The 27,756-nt window shown below is 42.7% G+C and overlaps 1 protein-coding gene across 2 annotated transcripts in view; it reads right to left on the bottom strand.

Annotated features, from left to right (window-relative positions):
* LOC133387281 (arf-GAP with SH3 domain, ANK repeat and PH domain-containing protein 2-like) overlaps positions 1–27,756 on the bottom strand; it is a 66,624-nt gene that overhangs the window by 4,392 nt on the left and 34,476 nt on the right. For both annotated transcript variants that reach the window (XM_061631756.1, XM_061631755.1), the window contains exons 19-26: positions 22,197–22,312; positions 16,848–16,915; positions 13,966–14,073; positions 11,772–12,015; positions 8,055–8,216; positions 4,738–4,801; positions 3,959–4,005; positions 2,116–2,237 (exon numbers count right to left, since the gene is read on the bottom strand). In XM_061631756.1, coding sequence (XP_061487740.1) covers positions 2,116–2,237; positions 3,959–4,005; positions 4,738–4,801; positions 8,055–8,216; positions 11,772–12,015; positions 13,966–14,073; positions 16,848–16,915; positions 22,197–22,312 — 931 coding nt within the window. The remainder of the gene's footprint in view (positions 1–2,115; positions 2,238–3,958; positions 4,006–4,737; positions 4,802–8,054; positions 8,217–11,771; positions 12,016–13,965; positions 14,074–16,847; positions 16,916–22,196; positions 22,313–27,756) is intronic.

Genomic DNA, 27,756 nt, shown 5'->3' with positions numbered 1-27,756 from the left:
AATAAGAAGTGGTTTTCCTATATTTTTCTTTTAAAATGGCAATTAAGAAAGTGGCTGAGAAGCTGGAAATAACTATGTTTCAGAAAATAATGGATGAGATTGAGATAACGAAACAAAACCTGCGACAGGGTTGTAAGGAGCTGAAAATTGAATTGAGTAAAATGAAGCAGGAGATTAAAGATATAGGGGTCCCTGTGAGAGAGGTGACCCTGGAAGGGGTCCCTGTGAGAGAGGAGACCCCGGAGATTGGAACAAACGTGGAACAGGAAAAAGATTTGGAGTCTATGGACTTTAGAAACAAAATTTATTGTTTGGAGACACAGGAGATTAAAGACATAGGGGTCCTTGTGAGAGAGGAGACCCTGGAGACTGGAACAGGGGTCCCTGTGAGAGAGGAGACCCTGGAGACTGGAACAGGGGTCCCTGTGAGAGAGGAGATCCCGGAGATTGGAACAAACGTGGAACAGGAACAAGATTTGGAGTCTATGGACTTTAGAAATAAAATCTATTGTTTGGAACTCAATGTTATCTCTGAAGAAATTAATGAAGATTCTAGAGATAAAGTTATCAATGGCATGGATAATCTTCTGGACTGGAATGATGTGATGGAGCCCAATATAGAGAAAATCTATGGAATTAACTGCAGCCATGTGACAATGGAAAAACTTTCAAGAGATGACCCAGTGTATTTTGAAAAAAAGAACAGAGATATGATTTTACAGCAGTATTTCAGCAACCTATTCAGAATGGATGGCAAGAAAATATTTGGGATAGAGGTAATTCCCATCAGACTCTTACTATATGACTATGGCTTTGACAGCAAGATTATTATGGAATACTGATAATGGAAGATTGGATACTGAAATTACTGGACTTAACAAGACTACTGAAGATGGAAGATGGAAAATGGAACTAATAGGGATAATAGAACAATGGCTACTGAAATTACTGAACCTAACAGATTCTGATGTGATGGATTAATTGAAATGTTTATTTTGACTATGGTTATGACAACAAGATTATCATAATTAGTAATGAGATGGATTAATCGATATGCTTATCTGGAAAAAAAAATTGATAGATATATTTCTTAAAGAATTGAAACCTCTCTTTGACTTTTTGTGGAAAGAATAAAGTAATGTTTATGAGATTTGATGATTAAGTAAGATAACTACTGGAGGAAAGTGATTTTATAATATGACTTAAGAGACAGGATTGTTATATATTATAGACTTATAACTGATTTGATCTTTGACAAATGGGAAGTCAATATTTTACTCTTTATTTTTTATTTTTGTTTTTTTTTTTCTTTTTTTCTTTTTGTTTAACTATTTTTGATTTTGTTTTTTGTCTTTGAATGTTTTATGATTTTGTCTTGTATGTTTTATGAAAATCTGAATAAAAATTATTGAAAAAAAAAAAAGGAATGATTGGAGTTGTAGTCTAGTAATGTTTGGAGGACCACAGGTTCACCAAGCCTGGTGCAGTTCATGTGGAAGACCTCAGTCATTTACACAAGCAGAAGCCTTATGGCAAGAAGGAAATGCCCAGAGCTGAAGGCGTCTTTGAAGTGTTATTTTTGGCCACTCTTGTCATGTGTTCTTAGCAAGCAGAGCTGAGCTGAATCGTACATTTACAAGCAACTGACATCAGTTTAATGAGTGAAGTCCCTCTCCAGCCATATTGTGAAGAGATCTCACCTAGTGAGATGGGGCCTTCACACAATTAATTTCATTACCTCTGAATTATGTTAATGCCAGCCATTAAGGAGGACAGCTCTTCACTTTCTCATTGCTTGGGCTCACTTGATGATTCATAACATCCCTGTTGCAGGTAGGGGAAGGAAATAACCATGGGGAATCTCAATTTCACATTGAAAGTGATACAAAGACAACCCATTCTTCAGAAGCCTAATCTGATATTATATATATACATATACACACACACACACACACACACACATACATATACACATATACATATATATACACACACACATATATATATATATATATACACACACACACACACACATATATATATATGGCACACTAAAATGGAAAATGAAAATGAAACCACTTTGTCAAAAAATGTAAATCTAGATGAAAAACATACTGAACTCCCCCTTCTTGGAAGTGGTGGTGGGACATCATCAGATAATTCAAGTGAATGGGAAGAAGCCCAGTGATTCTTTCTTGCATGTTGACTTGGTTCACAGTGCACTTCTTGCACGCCAGCTTTAATACAAAACAGATCTGTTGTATCAGTTTGTGGATGCTTCCAGACAATGGCAAAAAAAACAATGCAAAGAGTGGTAATGCTCTACAAATATTAGCTTGATTTATTTGTGTAATATGTAGTCCACATGCAATGGGGATTCAGAAGAGATAGCTATACTGGAGAAACTTCACCTGCTTGCTTTTCCCCAGACTTAGTTATAGTGGCTGGCGCAGCCTTTCCCCATAAGAGCTCAAATGCTGCTGCTGCTGAGGAGCAGTCCATCTTGCTGAGTTCCCCTATCCCAAAGTACAATGTATGCTATACCAGCACTGGAGTATGCTTGCTTTGTTGTTATGTGCCTTCAAGTCAATTACGATTTATGGTGACCCTATGAATCAGCGACCTCCAATAGCAGTATGCTTGCTACATATACTAAATAATTCAAAAAACATTTTTAAATGAAATTAGTACTTATTGTTCTTCACTTCTGCACCCATACAGTTTCAAGGCAAAAACAGGTAAAACTGACACTCTGTTAATCAATTTCACCTGGTTTTTGCCCTGACAGGATTTGTTACACAGGTTCAAGGAACTCCATAGCAAGAGGGATGGCATTTTAGAACCCTTAGGAGTAGAGGAGTGGTCAGGTAATTGAGACAAACATCACCAGCAAGTACCTTCAAACCAGGTGAGACAATGGTATATCAATTCACATCTGAAAGGATTGAACTATAATCACAATAGAAGCTCTAAAAACACTTTTAAAAAGCACTTTCAAAAACAACAAAAGCTGGGGGGAAACACTACTAGGAAAGAGGAGCAGCACAGGAATGCAACAGTTAGGGGGAAATGTCACCTAACTATGGTGCTTCTAGACTATCGCTGTTTGGGGGTGGGATTTAATCATATACTGGCAAATTCAGGTTGTGCAGTTATAGATGATTGGGAGATCTTGCACAACAAATACGCTTCCCCAAAAGACTGGACTTTTTGCAATAAGGAAAGTGACAGGAAAATGCACTTTAAAGTATTAGGATAACACTTGCTTTTATCCAACACACATCATCTAACCTCCTCAGTCTGCAAACAAATCAGAATGAATGCTCATTAAATAGTCAATGTCATCAAAGCTTCCTGCAAACAAATCTGGATGAATGGCCAATAAACAGATCTTCTCGAAATGGCCCTAGCTTCTCAACAGCAAGCAACTGAGCAAATGGTATCAATATTGAAGAAAAAGGCTAATGTAGAATCATGTTGTGCAATCAAATGCAAGGAAGTAAAAATCAGAAGACTTTATGAGTGGAAGTATGTAGCTTCAAAAATAAACCAACTTCAAAAGGAAAGGATATGTGAAATAATGGGAATATTGCTGCAGGATGAATGAGTGGGATTAGCCCAGCTGGTGTTTGCTCCTTTTTGTGTTTAAAGGGCTAGATGAGCACTTCTGCACTTGAATGGTACAGCAGAGGAGTGTTTAGCCATAAAAGGATTAAAAAATTAAGACCTTTTCAAATGGTATGATAGGAGTTGTGTTACTCCTCATTCCTAATAGTGTCTTGGTTACTCTCTAGTAGGGGTCTGTAACACTCATGTAACCACGCTTCACATAATACATTAAATATTCAATACTCAAAGAACCGTGGGACATTTTTCCCAGCAATAAAGTATAGCAAGGAAAATGTGATTTCCTTGTAGCTTAAGTGCTACTTTGCAGAAAAATATGTGGATCCTTTACCTTGCTGCCAGGAATTTGCCACTTCAGGGAGTTCAGAAGACTCAGAACTAAAGGAAATAGAGGGAAAGGATTCATTCACTTTGAAGAATCTTACAATTCTTATTGGAGGTGTTTGAACAGTGGCCACCTAGAAACTTATACCATCTGATTGGTGAGCAGATGAAAGGCAGTTGTCACTGAGCATTCTGACCAATATAGGTTTTATAGCCAGTGTGGTGTAGTGGTTAAGGTGCTGGACTATGACCTGGAAGACCAGGATTCGAATCCCCACACAGTCACTGCCTCTCAGCCTCAGAGGAAGGCAATGGTAAACCCCCTCTGAATACTGCTTACCATGAAAACCCTATTCATAGCGTCGCCATAAGTCAGGATCGACTGAAGGCAGTACATTTCCATTTCTGTTCACCTTGCAAACTAAAGCTGCTTCCACACAGACATTATTTTTGTGGGTATGATTTCATCATATACCGGCAAATTTAGGTTGCACAATTAAAGTGGTTTTGGTGCCCTTGCATAACAAAACAAAACAGGATAGTGCACTGGAAACTCTGGGTTGGTGATGTTGGGCAACATCATATAACCTCCATACAAATTCTGTGCAAACAAATCAGGATGAATGCTCAATAAGCAGGCCATGTGGAAAAGCCCAAATGGAACTGATTTAAGCCTCATTCCATTCTCAGAGAGAGAGACTGACAAAGATAAATATTGCCTACCCCATTTCAAAACACATAGCTGCACCCAGCAGTCAGCTCTATGTCACAGAAGCACATTGTTACCTCAAACTCCTAGGAGAGGCTTCTTCTGGAGAGCAGCGTCGTGGAAGTGAGAAAGATCTAGAGTCTAAACACAGAGACAAAGCTGCTTTTGTGTTTATAAGCAGGAATCTGGCTAGTTTAGTCTTAAGCTTATGAAGAAACAATCCTTATGATGAGTTGCTGACATAATAAAACCACTGTGAGTTTTCTGTTCCATATCCGTTTGCCATAAAGGCTAGTTTTGTGAATGTTTTGATGTGTCTGTGATATGCACGTGCCCAAAAGTTATCCCACAATCTCTTGGAAATCCTTCAACATGTGGATTGAGCAAGAAGGCATTATAATCACCATCCTGTCAGAGTATTCACAAATCCAGTCACTGCAGCAATAAAATCGAGTTTGTGGTTGTGATGTCCCTGTATATATAATACTGTAAATATGGCAGAGCATGGAAACATTACTTTTTTGAACTACAGCTCCCATCAGCCCAATCCAGTGGCCACGCTGGCTGGGGCTGATGGGAGTTGCAGTTCAAAAAAGTAACTTTTCCAAGCTCTGAAATATGGTAAGTGCGGGTTTATTAGAGTATATGTGGTAAGTAGACTGAGTGAGATGGGGGAGTACATGGGTTGGAATGCTGATGAGTGTTGTATGATGATTGGCTGAGTGTTTGAGTGTCTGAAGGTATAAATGAGAGGATGACAGTTGAGGGGGTCGGTTGGTTGGTTCTGTGGGTTGGTTTTGGATAGGGTGGATTGTATTAGGCGGGTAGTGAGGCAGGTTATTGATGACTAAGAAACATAAAGAGTAACACATCTTATGAAACCACACGCTTGTTGACTAAACCTTTAAGTAATCTTGTTATTCCCTGTGTATGTAAATAAATATTTCTTGGTTTCCCAAAACACCTGATCCTTGGCTGGGCTTTTACAGACCAGAAGGGTGGGCAGGGCATATACCAAGGATGGGAAACAGTATCAATGGTGGCAGCGGTGAAGAGATAGTGTAACATCATCAGGCATCCAGAGCAACCCAGGGCTGTAATCTTTATAGGCACAAAGATACAGGGGGGTTGAGGACTGTAAGTGCACCCAGACACAAAGTAGCAATAAACCAGGAGGAGATGAAGGCACAGTCTCAAGGCAATATTGTTTACAGGGAGTCTTCTGGTGGTGGTGCCTAGCAGGGGGATCTTGAGAGATCTTTGCTAGTGCCGGTGAGAGAACCGTTTTGAGAGCAGGACCCTGAGGTGGGACTGTGACAAGGCGGTGACTATGGGAGGGGCCCTGACAGAAGTCTCTTAATGCTAGCATCACCACCATATCAAAATGGTCATGTGAATTAAACAAAGAAAGCTATGGGCCATTCTCACTATCACACCATGCTTTTGGTTTTCATGTAATGCAACTGAAGATTATTTGATATCTCAATAGAATAGATACATTCTCTGGGCTTATCCACAAGACGATTTACTGTGTGCTACTTGCATCCCCTTTTAATTTGCATGGTTCACATGACGTTACTGGCAGGGGCGTCACTACCGGGGTGCGGAGGGTGCAGACCGCACCCTGGTGACACCATGAGGGTGGTGACACCCAGAGTCGCCCCGCCCCACGCCATTGCCCAGCAAAGGAGCCGAGAAGTGCTCCGGGTCGGCACAGCCAACTCCTCCTCAGAGGCAGGCGGGCGAGACCAAAAGCAGGCGCCCGCTCGCTGGCGGTGAAGCCGGGACGGGCCTTCCACCATCAGCCAGGAGTGCGTTGCGAGTGTGCACGCGTGCGCACACGCAAGGCCAGCCACCCCCGTCCATGCACCTGGGAGGGCACATGCCGGAGGTCCGCACCCCCCCGCCCGCACTCCCGCTAGTGATGCCGCTGGTTACTGGCAAACAGAAGCTTCCTCCCTGTAAATCCGTATTAATCCAATCCTGATATAATAAGAAAAGGGAAGGAAAAAACATCTCCACTCCGTATCTCAAGGGCTTGCAGACACTTTGCTCTGATGCTTTTAGGTGGTTGTATCAATCATTCCCCTCTCTACTCCCACTCTCTCCTCCTCCCTTCTTTCATTTCATTTCCTGTGGGGTAAAGAGAAACTCCGCTTCTCTCTCCTGTTCTGTAAGCTTCTTTTATGATGCTGCAAATGGTGCCTTTATTTTCTGATTCCCTCTAACTTGTGCACAAAAGCATAACACTGCTCAAACAAAGATTTGTATTTCATCTGTATTGTACCAGTGAAAATACAAATAATCACACTTCTGGGTTGTTGTTTTTAAAAATGAAACTTACTGGTAGAACAAACTGAGCATGATCAGTTGCCAGGTAACGAGAGGGTGTGGGAATGTTAAATTAGAGGGCGTGGTCTTTAGGAAACTGTGTGATTGATGCTTCCCCTGAAGTGTGACTAGAAAACACCGTGTTTGCAGCTGGCATTGATCCCTTACTGTAGATCAGCCTTTCCCAACCAGTGTGCCTCCAGATGTTGTTGGACCACAACTCCCATCTTCCTGACCATTGGCAATGCTGGCTGAGGCTGATGGGAGTTGTGGTCCAACAACATCTGAGGCACACTGGTTGGGAAAGGCTGCTGTAGACAGTGCAAACAGAAAACAGAGGTTAAAAAAGTGTCTTTAGCACGAAGTTATGCTCCCATGTGGATAAGCCCTCTCTCTCCATTCTGGATTGTTTGGAATGCTATGGAGAAATGCTGGTGCCACCTGTTACATAAAGTGATTCAGTGTATGGAATGACAGAGCCATATGGTAGATTCACATGGCAATTTTTAAAGAAATATTTACTGTGCTAAAGTAAACTTCATGTGTCTCTTTAAGATAATTTTAGCTTGGTGAACTGACTCTTGAATGGTCTGACAAGTGGAGATGGTAACTCACCACATCTTGACTCAACGCATGTTTTTGCAGGTTTGCTAGATCTGCTGACCCACATATTCAAAGTGTGTCAGAGCATTTACAAGACTTAAGATTTCAAAATCCCAGTAAATACTCAACCCATCATCAAATAATCAACATATTTTTTTAAAAAAATGTCTGAGATGGTCCCAGAAGTGGAAAAATTCTCTGTGTTTCCCAGCACCATATACCCAGAGCTGCGTGACCAGATTTTAACACAATGATATCTTGGGATAATGTCTGAATAACAAGAATTAATATCCTTAGTTAGTTAATGTCCATACTGGACCGATGGTCTGACTCAGCATAAAATGTGTATATATGGATGTGTGTGTATGTGTACGTATATATATGTGTGTTTGTGTGTTTCAATGTTCATAGTTAGTGCAGTATTCCCCAGGGCCCCAAATGATTCAGTGACTTCCCTTACCTTCAGCTGGGCTAGTATGGTTCAGTGGTGTGCTGGGTGAAGGCTCTGAGGAGGTTCGCTTATGTCGAATTGTCAGAGGTGGAGGCAAGATCTTCTTAGGTGCTGTGTCTGCAGGAAAGACTGACCAGCTGGATGGGGGCAGTGGAGGAGGGAAGCTGGGAGCTGATAAAAAAAAAATTCAGTGATAGCACTCTTGTTAAACTGAGGGAATTTGTTGATTGAGTAAACAAATAGAGTCGGTTAAAACTACTGTCAGATCTGCGATTCCCTGAGGTATGTTTACACTGAAACATATTGGGCAGTTCACTGTTTTATTAAAGTTTCCTACATTTTCCAGTACCATTTTGAGGTGTACCTCCCTCCCCCGCTTTTTTTCTATTTTGTTTTTGGGACTAGTCTTTTTTTTCTTTCTCCTGTCAAATGAGTTCAAGGTACTAATTTTGGTGTATAAAGTCCTATGCAGCTTGGGACCAGGATACCTGAAAGTCCGTCTTATCCCTTATATACCCAGTGGATCACTGTGCTCTGCAGGTGAGGGCCTCCTGCAGATACCATCTTATCAGGAGGCCCGTTCCACACAACATAGGAAATGGACCTTTAGTGTAGTGGCACCTACTCTTCGGAATTCCCTCCCCTTAAATATTAGACAGGCGCCATCTCTGTTATCTTTTTGGTGCCTACTGACGACCTTCCTCTTTCAACAAGCTTTTTAAGTTGAGACGTTATCCCAGTCTGCTTCTGTGTCGGAATTGCTTTTTAAGATGTTTTTAAACCTTTTTTTAAAAATAGGTGTTTTAAAACCTGTTTAAAAAGATGTCTTTAAAGCTTTAAAAATGTTTTTAAAGATGTTTTGTTTTAATATATTTTAAAGTCTGTTTTTATGATGTTTTAAAGTTTTTAGTGCTTTTGTTTGCCGCCCTGGGCTCCCACTGGGAGGAAGGATGGGACATAAATCAAATAATCAAATAAATAAATAAATAAATACATGAAGAGCTGATGCTGAAAATAGAACAGGAAAGAAAAGGTTGGGCTGATATGGTTTCTATTCCAGCTACAGCCCCTTTCTATGAGTCATTTGGCAAACCTCTGTTTCATCTCTGTGAGTGACTGGATGGGAAGGAATAAGCTGAGGCTGAACCCTGACAAAACTGAGGTACTGTTCATGGGAGACAAGGGAGGGTTGGGGGATGTTGACCTGGTCCTCAATGGGGTACAATTGCCCCTGAAAGACCAGGTCTGCAGCCTGGGGGTCATTCTCAACTCCCAGCTGTCCATCGAGGCTCAGGTCTTGGCTGTGAGCCGGGCGATGCTGTATCAACTCCATCTGATACAGAGGCTGTGCCCCTACCTTCCCAACCATCTGCTTCCATCGGTGGTACATGCCCTTGTCTCCTCTCGCCTAGACTACTGTAATGTGCTCTACGTGGGGTTACCCTTGAAAATGGTCCAGAAGCTGCAACTGATACAGAATGCTGTAGCTCGCCTGATCAAAGGCAGCCGCCAGGGAGATCACATCTCTCCAGTGCTGAAGGAGTTGCACTGGTTGCCGGTTATCTTCCAGGCCCAATTCAAGGTGTTGGTTTTGACCTTTAAAACCCTATACGGTCTCGGCCCAGTTTATCTGAAAGAGCTCTTCCAGCCTCATCAAGGATGCCGCGAAACAAGATCAGCCTCAAAAGGCCTCTTCTCTATTCTACCAGTTAAAACAGCTAGACTGGTGATGATTAGGGAGAGGGCTTTTTCTATTGTGGCTCCCACTCTGTGGAATTCCCTCCCAAATGATCTCCATCACGCCCCCGCTATGATGAGCTTCTGCCAGGCCTTGAAGACCAGGCTCTTCAGACAGGCTTTTGGGGTGGGTTAGGTTTTTTATATTGTTGAGATTTTAATGTTTTCATGTATTGTTATGTTTTTATTCTGTACGTCGCCCAGAGTGGCTGGACAACCAGCCAGATGGGCGACTAATAAATCTAATAAATAAATAAATAAATAAATATCTCAGGATTCCTAACATTCAAATCTCACAATCTGTTTGTTTTGTTAACCAAATTTCCATGCAGAATTTTAAAAATCATTTTAAACACAGAATGGAACTCGTACCATCTTCTAAACCAGTTTGACTACAGATTCCATCAGCATGCAGCATGGCCAATGAAGTGGTAGGGATTGGATCCATTGGCCAGTACAAGTTTGATAGCATTCTGTCACCCTAACAGGCTGGTATTTATATGTGTTCGTTCTTTGTCTGCAATCCACTCCTTTTACCAATCCATTTCCCCACTCCTCAGGAAAAGTTTTGATATTAGTATCAATTTTTTAAAGAAAATATTTTTTTAAAGAAAATATAAATAAAAGTAAAGGAAATATGAATAAAAGATCAATATTAATATTAATGTTTTAGATGTAGATTTTTTAAAAGCTGCAGAAAATCACTACATAAAAATCTGATCCACAAAGACAGCAAATAAGCAAATTAATGGAAAATTCAGTGCCAAATCCAAATTGGGTTTTACGTGTTGTAAACCGCTTTATGTTTTTAATAGTGATATACAAATATTTTTATAAATAAATAAATAAATAAAATTGGGCAGAATTCTAGCACATCCCTAAGGTGTGGCATGATGGCAACTGTACTTCAACAATACCTTCAGGACCATGGGTTCCCTTCCATGCCCTAAGAGTAAAGGAATTGGCCATTCCTACCTTGGTGAAAAATTAGAGATATATTCATATTACAATGATTTGAAGGGGAAATGCACTATATTGTTACTACCGTTGCAGTATTTGTACTTGGCAGTGGCAGCTATGATAGGGTTTTGTTCCTTCTTTTATGTTGATGTGCACCCTGTGTGGATGTAAAGAATATGTATCAACCTCTGCCATTCCTTTTCCTCTAGGTCTCAAAAATCTTGGATAAAATGTCTTGAGCAGGGTGAAAAAAAGATATGATACATGCACCTAAGCTCTAGTGTACACTTTACACATTGTGGAGACTGAAGCCAACATTTCCATCCAGGCAAAATGCAAGAAGGAGTAATTAGGTACAGTAGCTCATGTAGTACAGCAGAGAATTAGCTAACCTGGGAATAAGTTCTGGAGTAGCTATAGTACTATAAATCTGTATATACAAAGGGAATTATGAAATAGGGTATTGTTGTGTGCCACCCCAATCTCCAGGTGGTGAGATTTCCAGGGGTCCCTGCACTCACCCTGGGTTTGGTTTCCTTGGAAAGAAGGTCAGCAGAGACTGTGGTGTCTTTATGAAACATGGTTTGTTTATTTACACACATTCAAACCTGAGCTTAGGATGGAGAGGTTCAAGGCATCAGCAGTCCAATATCCAGCTTTTCCATTAGGGTTACAGGAGGCAACCCAAAGCTATGGTGCAGAGAGCCAGTCTCTCTGCCTGCCTCTAGTTCCCAGCCTTTCTCAGACACACTGAAAAACACAAGCCTTTACTTGGCCACAAGAGGGGGGGGGAAGACTCTCCTGAAGAGTTTCAATGACAAAAGGGTCTCCCTGGCCCATTTACCAATTGCTGGCACCTGATAGACCCATTAACCCATCTGGCCACTCTATTAGCTTAACAAAAGAAACAGCAGAGCGAATTTCTCACCCCAAGGCACAGGATTCCAGATCAGAGGCTGAAAGGGAACTCATAGGAATTATCCATCTCAACCCCCCAAACTCACAACAGTATCAATGGTGCTGTCTAACCTTTTGGTATGTTGCGTGGTGGTAGCGGTGGGCCTGTACAAGCAGTGGCAGGGGAGGATGTTGTCACAGCAGATCTAGGGGCAGAAGCATGTGGTACAGCATATACATCATGGTGTTTCTCTTGGAATACTGGACTAGCTCCCTTTGAATAGTCAGCTGGATTTCTCCATGACTGAGAGGCTGCTCCAGGCAGATTGTAGCAGCTTTGAGGACGATGAAAGCGATCTTTTTTTACAGGACTAAGCTGAAATGGAAAAAAAGCAAACTATTTTAATAGAGAGCTGGAGTGAGTGCTGTTCTTACCTGCTAGATTAGATCAGTGGTCCATCTAATTTTATATGCTGATTCCAACAGCTTTCAGCCACCAGGAAGCTTACAAGCAGGTCACAAAGGGCAACAGCAGTCCCCAATCATTTGTTTGTCCCCAGCATCTGATATTCAAAGGCATACTACTTCTGAACATGGAGGATCCATTTAGGTGTCGTGGCTAAACAGGATGCACACAGTCCATATTGAATAAAGGGAGCAAGGACTTTTCCTTGTGATGTATTCCTTTTTTACCATTCCAGGGTACTTGTCAAATAGGGACTAATAATTACAGTCAGTGCCTGATTCTGGTTTCTGGAAGCCAGATACTGGTCTGTTTTGGATCTAAGTCTGAAACATTGTGTGCAACAAATCCAGGAGATTGGCCCTTTTAAATGAGTAATCAAACTGTTTTTCTTCAGGCAACCCTTCTTGACTAAGACTGCAGTCTTATCCATGTTCATTGCCTGCTAAGGCTGTGCACAGACAACTTTTTATTCTAGAATCAATGGAGATTGAGTACTTGTTTTTTCTTTGTACTCCACACATGATCTAGATCAGTGGTTCCCAACCTGGGGGCTGGGACCCCCAGGGGGCACGCGAAGTAATCTAGAGGGGGCCGTGAACAGTAAAGAAATGATTTTTTTTTAAAGTCTTCATTCTTCTACACTCTGCTTTCCACTGCCACTGCAGATGACACCTCCCCCTTGCTCCAAACAAGAGGGGAGACCTTTTGCTGAAGCGCCAGAGCATCTTTCAGGCGCACTAAGGGCAGGCATCTGCCTATAAAATACATGGCAGATGCCAAAGGAGGCTGAGGGTGGAGCTACCAGGAAGAAGAGGGGATTACTATCACTGATTTCTGTCTCCTTGCACTGCCGCTACTGGCAACGCCCTTATTTAGAATGAGAGGAGAGGGCTTTTTGTGAAGCAAAAAGAACCAAGGCTGCACAGAAAGGCTGCTTTCCCCCTTCCTCCCTGGCAGCCAGCCTGCCTCCCTGGGGGGAGGGGGTCACAGAAAAATGTCAGCTGATAAAGGGGGTCCCGTGCTCATAAAGGTTGGGAACCACTGGTCTAGATCTATTGCATATTTTTTGCCCCTGAATAGTGCTTCTTGATAAACCGGTTTCTTTCAAAAAATAAAAGCTCACTGCAGATTGATTCTGCATTACCCTGCAGTGTGTCCATTTGAAAACAGATTAAAACAGATGTGGGTGGTACCGGCAATTGGGGTGTATCTACACCTGCCTAATGACTTTGTGGGTGGGTGTGTATACCAAGACTGCAATCGCCACTTCCTTCCTCATGCACCTGGGACATGGGCAGGGAGGAAAAGGCAATCAAGAGGAAGTTTTTCAAATGTGTATCAAGGAACCACAGGCACCCTTGTGGACAGCAGGATGTAGAATCAATCTAGATTGAAAGCAGTATGTTGAGGACACCATGAATGATTCTGGATTGAGAAAAACTACATTTATCCACTATAAGCAAGTTAATGTGTATGCAGCCTAAGTGTGCATAGAATTGCTGCTCTGGTTGTTTGTGTATGTATGTTTATTTTAAAAACTATAGTCTTACTATATAGCAATGTAGCACAGAATTATGAAATCAATTGGCTTGAGCACACTTGTGGCCTCAGAATACAGTGATGACTCTCATTAATAATCCTGGGTAGTTAATCATTAATGGAATCCTGTCAAGTCTGTAATACAATGACTACAGAAATATCCATTCATTTTTACTGATTTCATGGAACCCTCTCAGAACAGGCAACCATTTTAAGGGAACAATATCTGGGAAGGTGCTGACTAACCATAACTGAGAATTGGGAAACAACAGACAAATTTACTACTCACAAAACAACTGATATAAAACCCTGAGATTTTACCTTCTCATCCAGATCATCATCACTTTCAAACATATCCGCTTGGCCTAGTCGCCACTCATATTCAACATGAGCACGCATGTTGAACTGATCATTTTGAGCCCGCAAAAGCTGGAATACACAGAACACTGTCTTCACATTCTCTTCTCATAGTTTGTTTACAGGAAAACTGCCAAAGCAAACCTTAAAGTTCCTGGAGTACTAGCCATTTGCTTTTGTTTTCAGGGCTTCCATTGAGAAAATGGGAAGTATCACCCAAAGACAAAGGCTGTTTCTAAGTGGAGGCTTACTATTGTAAACATATTGTTCAGATATCGCAAATGGATAATTGACAACAGTTTGTTTTTTTAAAATGTCAGATTTCCCCTAGAAAGAGTAAAATCCAGATTAAACAGTTTGGAAGTAATTCATTACAAGTAACGAATTACTTGTAATTCATTACTTTTTTGAGGAACGAGTGGGTAATTCCTTTACATTTTGATTGTAATAGAACTAGGAGTGATTTTATTACTTTTGTGGAGTAATTGTAATGTTTCCAGCATTACTTTTGGGCATTAATTGGGTGGGGGGAAGCAGGGGAACTCTTCTGTTCCTCTGATTTGTGGATGAAAATCATGTGCCTCAAACTGGGCTTCTGTGCAGCATCGCTCTTCCCTCATGCTCTGTGGGTGGGTAGGAGGCGATGAGGGAGGAGACGGAGAGTGAGACGGGGTGGAGTGGAGAAAACAATTGTTTTAAAAAATGGATGGTGGTGGTGAAGAATGGAGTGGAGGGGAAAAGGAGCCGGAAGGCAAGAACATGGATAAAGGAAAAAAAGGAGGCAGCAGCAGAATGGAGATAAAGAACTGTGGAGGTGAAATATGACAACATGTGTGTGTGTGTGTGTGTGTGTGTGTGTGTGTGTGTGTGTGTGTGTGTGAATACTATGTGTGCACTTGGCACACAAAGTGGCCTCTACCACCCTCTCTGGCTACTGTGCTGCATTTGAAGTATTTTAATTTTTTTGCATCTTAGGGGAAAATGTTTGCTTGGGTGAGTGTCCCTTAGTTGGTGGCAGGGCAGGGTCTGGGAGGCGGTTAAGTGAGAGAGATTGTGCTTGCTGGCTGAGTGGGTGGTGGTGGCACTTGGTTTGATATGCAAAGATCTGAGTAGTGGCCTCTGCCTCCCTCCCCACCTCTCTTACCAGCGGAGAGACCACCATTGCTATCTTATGGATAAAAGAATTATTCTACTACCTCTGTATGTGTGTATTTATTTTTAATGTTGTTTTAAGCTACTTAGGTGTGCAGCAGCCAAGGCCAGCACCTTGTAGGCACTCTAGTGTTTTTAAAAATAACTTAACTGTAATTGTAGTGATTACTTTTGAGTAGCAGTAAAGTAATCAGTTACTTTCAGAGCAATTGTAATTGTAAGGGTAGTTACTACTTTTTTGGGCCATGTAATTGTAACTGTAATTTATTACTTTTTAAAAATAATCTTCCAATCTCTGAGATTAAATGGGGGTGGGATACAGGGTGGCATTATGATATCAATGATATTGTGTGGATGCTGCAAGCAAATAAATAAAAAGCATGCATGAGGAGTATTAAAACCCACCTGGAAGCAGCCAAAGAGAAGGGATATCCAAGGGTATGATCCCAACACTATAAATTGCTCCACGATGATGGCACAGTTGCACTACCTGAACATTTCTGGATTTAAGCCTGATTATTCTCAACACAGGAAGTCTAACTAACAAGGGGGCGGGGAAGCTGCACTCTAAGGTACCTGATAGAGAGCCAGAGTGATGTAGAGGTTAGAGTGCTGGATTAGAACCTGGAAGACCAGTGTTCAAATCCCCACTCACCCTGCTCAATGATCTTGGGCTACTCACAATCTCTCAGCCTAACCTACCTCATAGGGTTGCTGTAGAGATAAAATAGAACTATGTACACCTCCTTCAGTAAAGGTGGGATATTTAATTGCTGTAAACCGCCCAGACAGCTTCGGCTATGGGGCGGTATATAAATATAATAAATAAATAAATAAATGTATATGTACTAATAAAAAGATAAACTGGGCTTGTGTTTCTGTCACTTCCTTAATTACACAAAATCATGTTTGATAAAGCAGGACAAGTTTTTGCATCATTAGAATGACCAGAAGCAGCCTTGCATGATTGCTTTGTAGCTACCATCTCTTTACTTCTCCTCAGAATTCAGATTCAGGAACTGGAACATCTCTCTCTCTCTCAAAGGTGAAATCACACAAATGCCCTTGTGTACTCACATGTGGCTATGCACCCAACTTTTCACTTATTAAAACACAACAAATTTTTCTAAATGTTTGCCAGCTTTTTTTGGGGGGGGGGAGAACCAAAAGCAGACATCCAGGACAGTAATACCAAAACATACACATGTTGATTGTAACATGTTGGAGAATTTGTTTCTGCTTTTACAAGGTATAGTTTTAAAACGCTAGGTGAACCTGAAAACCTCATTTTCACCAGAGACCATGGTAGGGAACACACACAAAATGAACATGTGTACAATAGGCAATGGTATTTCCACATTAATTTGAATCTCTGAAAAGACAGAACCTGTGATATTTAATTTTGCCAAGCAATCAAAACTTGGGTGTATCTGGATGCCAGACCCAGAAACATTGGAAGCTGTTTTATATCAAATGCCTCTATCTAGCTTAGTATTGTCTATAGTGACTCACAGCAGCTCTCCAGAGTTTCAGACAGGGGACATTCCAACCCTGCCTGGAGATGGTGGGATTGAACCTGGGACCTTCTGCATGCAAAGCAGATGCCCTACCACTGAGTGTTGACTTCTCAAACCCACTACTTTATGGCCCTATCTCACTGTGGCAAAATGGAGATAAAACCTCTCATTTCTTACCAGATTGTCACACATGTCATGATTCATCTGCCTAGCAATATCAAGGGCTGTCTCTCCAGCTTCATTAGCTGTTAAGAAATATTAGATGACACCAAATTAATAATAATGAGAGCAATTGTTAACAGATATCATCATACTGACAACTCCATTTTAAAGCTTATAGTTGGAGCCAGGTAAGAAAAACTGATGTACTTTAGACTTATTTTTAACAAAAAGGACATCAGAATTAAATGTTAAGTGTGTGATTACATAGGAACATTTTGTTTTCCCAATATGGAACTTTTTACCTTTAACAAAGGTTGTTTGCATATTATTAGGGCTCTTTAGCACTCCTGTAGCATTGCTTTTCCACAACCATTTGAAGCAGAATTAAAGTGGTGTTGCCATACAGCACTTAGTATAGTGCTATCTTTAAAAAGCGGCAATACCTACTCCAAGGAGAACATCTCACAAAGCTGCATGAGCACAAGGATGTTCATTCAAGGTGATTTACATCCTCTCCACTGCAATCTTCTGCGCCCCACCAAGCCTCTCCTGGAAGTTAGGGTGTGGCAGCAGGGGTGGGAAGAGGAATACAAGGAAAATCTGGCAGAGGCAGGTTGCACAAACCAGAAAAAGAGGCCTGGAAAAAGTCAGGAGATAACATGGAAAATACTGGAATTCAATGGTTTGGCAACAACATCATCTGGATGTAAAAACAGAATGAAATAAAAATATCCACTTCAGATTCAACATCAAATGTGGAAGCAACCAGGAAGCACAAGCAAATGTCTATAGAAAAATATCACATGGCATGGGAAAACCTCACCATGACATTGTACCTGGATGTAGGGTAGGGTGAAAAGCACTGAGGCACTCATGCTGTGGCTCAGGTGGATGGGGAGGCAATGCAGAGAAAGCTTTCTTCAAATCTCATGATAAACCATGATTTTTTATCATAGGAATGAGCCTAGCCTCTCCCTGGGCTCTTGAGCTCCATCCTTCCTTCTTCCCTCTTTTTTCAGTCCAGCTGCAAGGAGGAGTTTGGAAGTTTCACTTCCATATTTGTTTAACCACAGCTTGCCATGTTCTCCAAACCTGACAAACGGTGCTTGATACTCACTAACAGGCAAAAAAGTCTTATGGTCTAAGAACGTACCTATAACCAACAGATATTTCTATCACACTTAAAAAGTAGGGAAATTAGGCAGCTATAGTGAATGCACCAGGGGAGTAGGAGACCTGACCTCCTCTGAGATATTGTACTGCTCTACAAATTTGTCAAAATGCAAACACAATTTGGGTTAGTCTTTCACAGTCCAATCCACTTGCTGTGTAGCTTGGATTTGGTAATATGTGCCTCTGAGCATATGGTGAGTGGTAGCAACACCTGCCATCTCCAAAGATGGAGAATTACATTTTTGTATGTTTGTTGGTGTTCTTCTTACTTTGCTTCTTAAGAACATAAGAACATAAGAACATAAGAAGAGCCTGCTGGATCAGGCCAGTGGCCCATCTAGTCCAGCATCCTGTTCTCACAGTGGCCAACCAGGTGCCTGGGGGAAGCCCGCAAGCAGGACCCGAGTGCAAGAACACTCTCCCCTCCTGAGGCTTCCGGCAACTGGTTTTCAGAAGCATGCTGCCTCTGACTAGGGTGGCACAGCACAGCCATCATGGCTAGTAGCCATTGATAGCCTTGTCCTCCATGAATTTGTCTAATCTTCTTTTAAAGCCATCCAAGCTGGTGGCCATTACTGCATCTTGTGGGAGCAAATTCCATAGTTTAACTATGCGCTGAGTAAAGAAGTACTTCCTTTTGTCTGTCCTGAATCTTCCAACATTCAGCTTCTTTGAATGTCCACGAGTTCTAGTATTATGAGAGAGGGAGAAGAACTTTTCTCTATCCACTTTCTCAATGCCATGCATAATTTTATACACTTCTATCATGTCTCCTCTGACCCGCCTTTTCTCTAAACTAAAAAGCCCCAAATGCTGCAACCTTTCCTCGTAAGGGAGTCGCTCCATCCCCTTGATCATTCTGGTTCCCTCTTCTGAACCTTTTCCAACTCTATAATATCCTTTTTGAGATGAGGCGACCAGAACTGTACACAGTATTCCAAATGCGGCCGCACCATAGATTTATACAACGGCATTATGATATTGGCTGTTTTATTTTCAATACCTTTCCTAATTATCGCTAGCATGGAATTTGCCTTTTTCACAGCTGCCGCACACTGGGTCGACATTTTCATCGTGCTGTCCACTACAACCCCGAGGTCTCTCTCCTGGTCGGTCACCGCCAGTTCAGACCCCATGAGCATATATGTGAAATTAAGATTTTTTGCTCCAATATGCATAATTTTACACTTGTTTATATTGAATTGCATTTGCCATTTTTCCACCCATTCACTCAGTTTGGAGAGATCTTTTTGGAGCTCTTCACAATCCCTTTTTGTTTTAACAACCCTGAACAATTTAGTGTCGTCAGCAAACTTGGCCACTTCACGGCTCACTCCTAATTCTAGGTCATTAATGAACAAGTTGAAAAGTACAGGTCCCAATACCGATCCTTGAGGGACTCCACTTTCTACAGCCCTCCATTGGGAGAACTGTCCGTTTATTCCTACTCTCTGCTTTCTGCTTCTTAACCAATTCCTTATCCACAAGAGGACCTCTCCTCTTATTCCATGACTGCTAAGCTTCCTCAGAAGCCTTTGGTGAGGTACCTTGTCAAACGCTTTTTGAAAGTCTAAGTACACTATGTCCACTGGATCACCTCTATCTATATGCTTGTTGACACTCTCAAAGAATTCTAATAGGTTACTGAGACAGGACTTTCCCTTGCAGAAGCCATGCTGGCTCTGCTTCAGCAAGGCTTGTTCGTCTATGTGCTTAGTTAATCTAGCTTTAATAATACTTTCTACCAGTTTTCCAGGGACAGAAGTTAAGCTAACTGGCCTGTAATTTCCGGGATCCCCTCTGGATCCCTTTTTGAAGATTGGCGTTACATTTGCCACTTTCCAGTCCTCAGGCCCGGAGGAAGACCCGAGGGACAAGTTACATATTTTAGTTAGCAGATCAGCAATTTCACCTTTGAGTTCTTTGAGAACTCTCGGGTGGATGCCATCCGGGCCCGGTGATTTGTCAGTTTTTATATTGTCCATTAAGCCTAGAACTTCCTCTCTCGTTACCACTATTTGTCTCAGTTCCTCAGAATCCCTTCCTGCAAATGTTAGTTCAGGTTCAGGGATCTGCCCTATATCTTCCACTGTGAAGACAGATGCAAAGAATTCATTTAGCTTCTCTGCAATCTCCTGATCGTTCTTTAGTACACCTTTGACTCCCTTATCATCCAAGGGTCCAATCACCTCCCTAGATGGTCTCCTGCTTTGAATGTATTTATAGAATTTTTTGTGGTTGGTTTTTATGTTCTTAGCAATGTGCTCCTCAAATTCTTTTTTAGCATCCCTTATTGTCTTCTTGCATTTCTTTTGCCAGAGTTTGTGTTCTTTTTTATTTTCTTCATTCGGACAAGACTTCCATTTTCTGAAGGAAGACTTTTTGCCTCTAAGAGCTTCCTTGACTTTGCTCGTTAACCATGCTGGCATCTTCTTGGCCCTGGCGGTACCTTTTCTGATCTGCGGTATGCACTCCAGTTGAGCTTCTAATATAGTGTTTTTAAACAACTTCCAAGCATTTTCGAGTGATGTGACCCTCTGGACTTTGTTTTTCAGCTTTCTTTTTACCAATCCCCTCATTTTTGTGAAGTTTCCTCTTTTGAAGTCAAATGTGACCGTGTTGGATTTTCTTGGCAATTGGCCATTTACATGTATGTTTAATTTAATAGCACTGTGGTCACTGCTCCCAATCGGTTCAACAACACTTACATCTCGCACCAGGTCCCGGTCCCCACTGAGGATTAAGTCCAGGGTTGCCGTCCCTCTGGTCGGTTCCATGACCAACTGGTCTAGGGAATAGTCATTTAGAATATCTTTCCTGTGTTGCTACTGTTTCTACAGAGAATCTAACCTAAAAAAATGTATTTCTCTCATTATTCATCCTAGAAATATTTGTCAAATTTATTTTTATTAATTTCAAAGCCTTTTTATTGGTCAATGTCATATGATGGTGAAAACAACCTTTTGTGTTTCTATTTCTATTTTGGGTGCATTAACAGTTGAATCTGAAACTGCAGCTTGATGTAAAATCAGACTGATTACAATATGTTACTACTTAAGCAATGGCTCTAGCTGTTGGAAAAAATAAACTTGGCCTGCCCAAGATGCATGTTTTCAGCCAGCTATGCTTAAACTACTCCACTTAAGGAAAGGTGGGCATGGTCAATTAAAAACATAGAGTACACCTATAATTTTGCTAGAATATATTTCACCTCCCACTGTTTTATTGTGCAAACTGAGACACTCCTCATGTCCATCGGAAATTATTCTGAAGAATAGTCAGTGCCATTATTCCACAATAGTTTTTGTAGTGTTGCAAAGTGTTGCTGTACTTCACATATTTACAGAAGCAAAAGAAAATAATTTACTATAGGAAACGTCACTAAAATTGCAAAGTAAATCAAACATATTTAAAGTCACTATCTGAACTATATCAAGTGTCTTAATGTTGTTGTTTCCTCCCTACTAAGACAAGATCAGCACAGCAAATGTCTTGTTTCTGTTATTTGGGCTGATTGCAGGTGTTGCCACCACTCACCATATGCTCAGAGGTACATGTTACCAAATTCTTCCAAGCCACACAGCAAGGTGATTGGACTGTGAAAGACTAACCCAAATTGTGTTTGCATTTTGACAAATCTGTAGGGCAGTACAATATCTCAAATAAGAGGTCAGGTCTCCTGTTCCCCTGGTGCATTCACTTGACAGAGTCAGGCCTGGTTAGTACTTGGATGGGAGACCACTTGGGAATACCAGGTGCCGTAGGCTTAGAGGAAGGCAATGGTAAACCACCTCTGAATGCTTCTTACCATGAAAACCCTATGAATATATCCTAAAAGATTCATAGGGTCGCCATAAGTCATAACCGACTTGAAGACATATAACGATAACAACAACAACAACAACTTGCACTTATACCATTGATGTCAATGGTGCTGAGCTGGGTAAGAAATCAAGCATTCCACCTTAAAGTGATATAATCATAGCCATAGTGTTGTTGTTTTTAAACTTTCCCACCACCACCAAGTGAAAAGGAATACTAGATGATAAAATCAGTTTAAGAAACTGCAGAGGAGTATCAGAGATTTTACAAAGTTTTATATTGACATAGTTCAATAGAGGTGATAAAAGTGTAAATAAACAGTTATTTCCCCTTCTATCACAAACAACGTTTTGTTTGGTAACCACTTACTGATTGCAATGTTGGCTCTGGCTCGCAGAAGGAGTTTTATGCATTCAGGTTTATTGTAAAGGCTGCAGTAGTGAAGCGGGGTGTTTCCCTTGGAGGTCTGCCTCACCAGGTTCCCACTGGATGAGAGACAATTATTAACTAGGTGGACAGTTTCTATCTTTAGGCAACCTAATTTCTTTGGTCGATATTAACGAGGTGGTGGGGCCAGTGTTCACAAACAGCATCTTGCTAACATGCACGGTGCAAATAAGATAATATATTTCACAATTCATACAGTCAGTAAGTCTAAGGATTGTAACACAATGGAATATGGCCCAAATACAAGTCTTGTTTTACATAATTAAAAACTTGTCAGAATCAGAAAAGGGAGAGAGTGAAGGAGGTAGCCCTGGGCCTTGCTGTTACTGCCACAGTTACAGCAACAGAAACTGCCGTCACTCTGCTTCTCTCCATCATTTAGTGTTCTTATTGGCTTAGGGAGATAAGGATTGCCATCATTATTTCTCCCCAGCAGTTGTTAGGTTTCATTACAGACATAAAATAAGTACACTCAGTACTTCCTTCGTGATGGTACTCATCAGTACCAAATACCATTGTCTTTTTTTTGCTGCCTGTGGCAGCCATTTTGTGCTGGAACTGATGGCACTATTATCAAGATATTATTATTATTATTAACTTTATTTATACCCCGCCATTTTTCCAAATTGGAACTCACGGCGGCTTCCAGATAAAAAACAGATACAATTAAAACCTACCAAAGTTAAAAGCATATAATACATAAGTAAATAAATATAGACAGATATAATTAAAAAATGAACTCTAATTTAAAATAGCATTAAACTGTTTCTGATAATTAAAAACTATACCCATAAAATCAGAATAATTAAAAAATAAACAAGCAAGAGCAATATGACCTCCTTTTGGGCCTATCCTTAGCCGCCTTCGGAATCAAAGGCTTGCTGAAATAAGAAAGTTTTTACCTGTCGACGAAAGGACTGCAGGGAAGAGGCCATTCTTATCTCCTTAGGGAGGGAATTCCAAAGCCTAGGGGCAGCCACCAAGAAGGCCCTATCTCGTATCCTCACTAGTTGTACTTGTGCGGATGAAGGTATTGAAAGAAGGGCCTCTCCTGAAGTTCTCAGGGCCCGGGCAGGCACATAGAGGGCGATGCAGTCTGACAAATAGCCTGGACCCAAGCCGTGTAGGGCTTTATAGGTCAACACCAGCACTTTGAATTATGTACGGAAACAAACTGGCAGCCAGTGGAGCTTTTTTAGCAGGGGAGTTGTATGGTCCCTGTAATCAGCCTAAGTTAACATTCTGGCTGCAGCACGTTGTACCAGCTGAAGTTTCCGAGCAGTCTTCAGAGGCAGCCCCACGTAGAGCGCGTTACAGTAATCTAAACGGGATGTGACTAAGGCATGTGTCACCATGGCCAGATCAGACGGGTCAAGGAAAGGGCGCAGTTGGCGCATTAATCTCAAATGTGCAAAAGCCCTCCTGGCCACTGCAGAAACCTGGGAATCCAAATTTAAAGCTGAGTCCAGGAGCACACCCAAACTGCGAACCTGTGTCTTCAGGGGGAGTATAACCCCATCCAGCACAGGCTGTATCCCTATTCCCTGATCTGCCTTACGACTGACCAGGAGCACCTCTGTCTTGTCTGGATTAAGCCTCAATTTGTTCACCCTCATCCAATCCACAACTGATGTCAGACACCAGTTTAAAACTAAGACAGCTTCCTTGGAAGAAGGTGGAAAGGAGAAATAGAGTTGGGTGTCATCAGCATACTGGTGGCACCAAATTCCAAATGCCCAAACAACCTCTCCCAGCGGTTTCATGTAGATGTTAAATAACATAGGGGACAAAACTGAACCCTGAGGGACTCCACAGGCCAACGGCCAAGGAGTCGAACAGGAATCCCCCAGCACCACCTTCTGGGTTCGCCCCTCCAGCAATGACCGGAGCCACTGCAAAACAGTGCCCCCAAGTCCCATCCCAGCTAGGCGGTCCAGGAGGATACCATGGTCGATGGTATCGAAAGCCGCTGAGAGGTCCAGCAGAACCAACAGGGACACACTCCCCCTGTCCAGTTCTCTGCGTAGGTCGTCCACCAAGGCGACCAAAGCCGTCTCCGTCCCATACCCAGGCCTGAAACCAGATTGAAATGGATCTAGATAGTGCATTGGGAGGGAGGACCAGAGGGGGCCCCTGTTAGCGTAGTGACGGGTAATGGGAGGTATGGCGTTGTGAGGAGGACATGCCAGTTGAGGGGAACTCGACCCAGACAATTGGTGCCTGTGCCGTGTTCCGGTCCTCCCCACATCCACAGGATTGCTGGTAGTTCTATCAGCCAACTCTTGGATCTCCAGTTGCTGCTTCTTAATGCCAGATCGGTAAATAATAAAACCTCCCTCATCCATGATTTAATTGTGGATGAGGTGGCCGATCTAGCGTTTATTACCAAGACCTGGGTGAGCGATCTGGGAGGCATTAATCTCTCCCAGCTGTGCCCACCTGGGTACTCGGTTCAGCATCTGGGTAAATCCGAGGGTCGGGGAGGGGGAATCGCTGTGGTCTATAGAAGTTCCATCCCTCTTGTTAGGCACCCTATCCAGGTGGCTAATGGTCTGGAGTGTCTTCACATTGCGTTGGGTCAGCGAGACAGACTGGGAATACTGTTGGTGTACCGTCCACCCTTCTGCCCAACAGCCTCCCTAACTGAGCTGACAGAGGTGGTCGCGGATTTATTGTTGCAATCCCCCAAGCTTTTGGTATTGGGGGATCTCAACATTCATGCCGAGACCGCTTTGTCTGGGGCGGCTCAGGACTTCATGACCTCCATGACAGCCATGGGGCTGTCTCAATTTGTTACTGGCCCTACACATATCTCGGGGCACACTCTAGACTTGATTTTTGCCACTGGATTAGGGGATGGTGATCTGGGAGTGAGGGATTTTACATCTATTCCTTTGTCATGGACAGATCACCGCCTACTGAGGTTTAGATTCAAAATGTTTTCTCCCCTCTGCAAGGGTGGAGGACCAATTAAGATGGTCCGTCCCCGGAGACTAATGAATCCTGAGGGTTTTCAGAAGGCTCTAGGGAGTTTTCTGGCTGATAAAACTGATGCTCCTGTTGAAACCCTGGTCACTCTGTGGAATACGGAAATGACCCGGGCAGCTGACACGATCGCCCCAGTGCGCCCTCTCCCTTGCAGAGCTCAATTGGCTCCTTGGTTTACCCCGGAGCTAAGAGTGATGAAGCAAGAAAGGAGACGGCTTGAGTGCAAATGGAGACGAACTCCCGACGGCTGTAACCATGCACTTGTGAAGGTCTCCACCAAGCTCTATGTGAAGGTGGTGAGGGCAGCAAAGAAGCAGTACTTTGCTGCCTCCATTCAGTCATCTTCTAACCGCCCAGCGGAACTTTATAAAGTTGTTCGGGGACTTTTACACTCTGGTCCTCAGAACGCAATAATACCATCAATAGCCCGCTGTAATGAGTTTGCGAGACACTTCTAAGATAAGATCACGAACATCCGCCGGGACCTTGACTCCAACATTGTAGCAGTTGAACTTAATGAGGTGTCCGGAGCACAGTCCTGTCCTGTTTTATTGGATGGATTTCAGTTGGTACAGCTCGAGGATGTGGACAAGGTGCTTGGACAGGTGCGGGCGACCACTTCTGCTCTGGATCCTTGCCCCTCGTGGCTAATAAAAGCTAGCAGGAATGGAACAGCCGTCTGGGCCAAGGAGGTGATCAATGCCTCTTTACGAGAGGGAGTGGTACCACTCTGCCTGAAACAGGCGGTAGTGAGACTGCTCCTAAAAAAACCCTCCTTGGACCCTGACAACCTTGACAACTATAGACCGGTAGCAAATGTTCCATACCTGGGCAAGGTTCTAGAGCATGTGGTCGCTCACCAACTCCAGGCTCTCTTGGATGAAACTGATTATCTGGATCCATTTCAATCGGGCTTTCGGCCGGGGTTTGGTACAGAAACAGCCTTGGTCGCCCTGTATGATGACCTCTGTCGGGAGAAAGACAGAGGGAGTGTAACTCTGTTGGTTCTCCTGGATCTCTCAGCGGCTTTTGATACCATCGACCATGGTATCCTTCTGGGGCGACTTGCGGACTTAGGAGTTGGAGGCATTGCTTGGCAGTGGCTGTGCTCCTACCTCGAGAATCGTCTCCAGAAGGTGGTGCTTGGGGAGCATTACTCAAGTCCCTGGGTACTCCAATATGGGGTCCCGCAGGGTTCAGTTCTGTCCCCCATGCTCTTTAATATCTATATGAAGCCGCTGGGTGAGGTCATTAGGAGATTTGGAGTGTGTTTCCAGCAATATGCTGATGATACGCAGCTCTACTTCTCCTTTTCATCTTCTTCAGGTGAGGCTGTCAATGTACTAAACCGCTGCCTGGCCGCGATAATGGACTGAATGAGAGCTAATAAACTGAGACTCAATCCTGACAAGACTGAGATGCTGTTGGTGGGGGGGCTCTCTGCCCAGATGGTTGACGTCCGACCTGCCCTAGATGGGGTTACACTCCCCCTAAAGGAGCAGGTCCATAGTTTGGGGGTCTTATTAGATCCGCTCCTGTCACTGGAGGCTCAGGTAGCCTCGGTGGCACAGAATGTGTTCTACCAGCTTCGGCTGGTGGCCCAACTACGACCCTATCTGGACAGGGAGAGCCTCGCCACAGTTATCCATGCTCTGGTAACCTCTAGATTGGACTACTGTAATGCACTCTACGTAGGGTTACCCTTGAAGACGGTTCGGAAACTTCAGCTGGTGCAGAATGCTGCGGCCAGAGTTCTTACTTGGACTAAAAAATCTGACCATATAACACCTGTCCTGGCCCAACTGCACTGGCTACCAATATGTTTCCAGGCCAGATTCAAAGTGTTGGTTCTTACCTATAAAGCCCTTAACGGCATCAGACCGCAATACCTGGTGGAACGCCTCTCCCACTATGTACCTACCCGTTCGCTACGCTCGACGTCGAAGGCCCTTCTTCGGGTCCCAATTCATAGGGAGGCCCGGAGAGCAATAACTAGATCTAGGGCCTTCTCAGTGGTGGCCCCCGAATTATGGAACACCCTCCCTGATGAGATACGCCTGGCGCCTTCTTTGTTATCTTTTCGGTGCCAGGTAAAGACCTACCTCTTTGCCCAGGCATTTTAATTTTAATTGTAATTTTATTTTAATTTTTGTCTTAACCTTGTTTTTAAAATGTTTTTATAGTTGTATTGTACCCACACTCACTTGTATTTAATGTGGTTTTACTCTGTTGTGCACCGCCCTGAGAGCTTGTCGCTAAAGGGCGGTCTAAAAGTATAATAAAATAAAATAAATATATAAAATAAATCTCTGGAGCTGGGAGGCCACCACACGCTCTATTACCTTACCCAAGAATGGAATATTGGACACTGGCTGGTAGTTATCCATGTTTAAGGGGTCCAGGGAAGGTTTTTTCAATAAAGGTCTCACAACTGCCTCCTTTAGGCACCTTGGAATTCTGCCTTGTTGTAAGGAGGCGTTGACCACTCCTTTCA

Source organism: Rhineura floridana, chromosome 6, assembly GCF_030035675.1.
Source record: "Rhineura floridana isolate rRhiFlo1 chromosome 6, rRhiFlo1.hap2, whole genome shotgun sequence".
Taxonomy (NCBI): Eukaryota; Metazoa; Chordata; class Lepidosauria; order Squamata; family Rhineuridae; genus Rhineura; species Rhineura floridana.
Note: the sequence above shows the minus strand (reverse complement) of the source record. Positions and strands in the feature narration are given on the sequence as shown.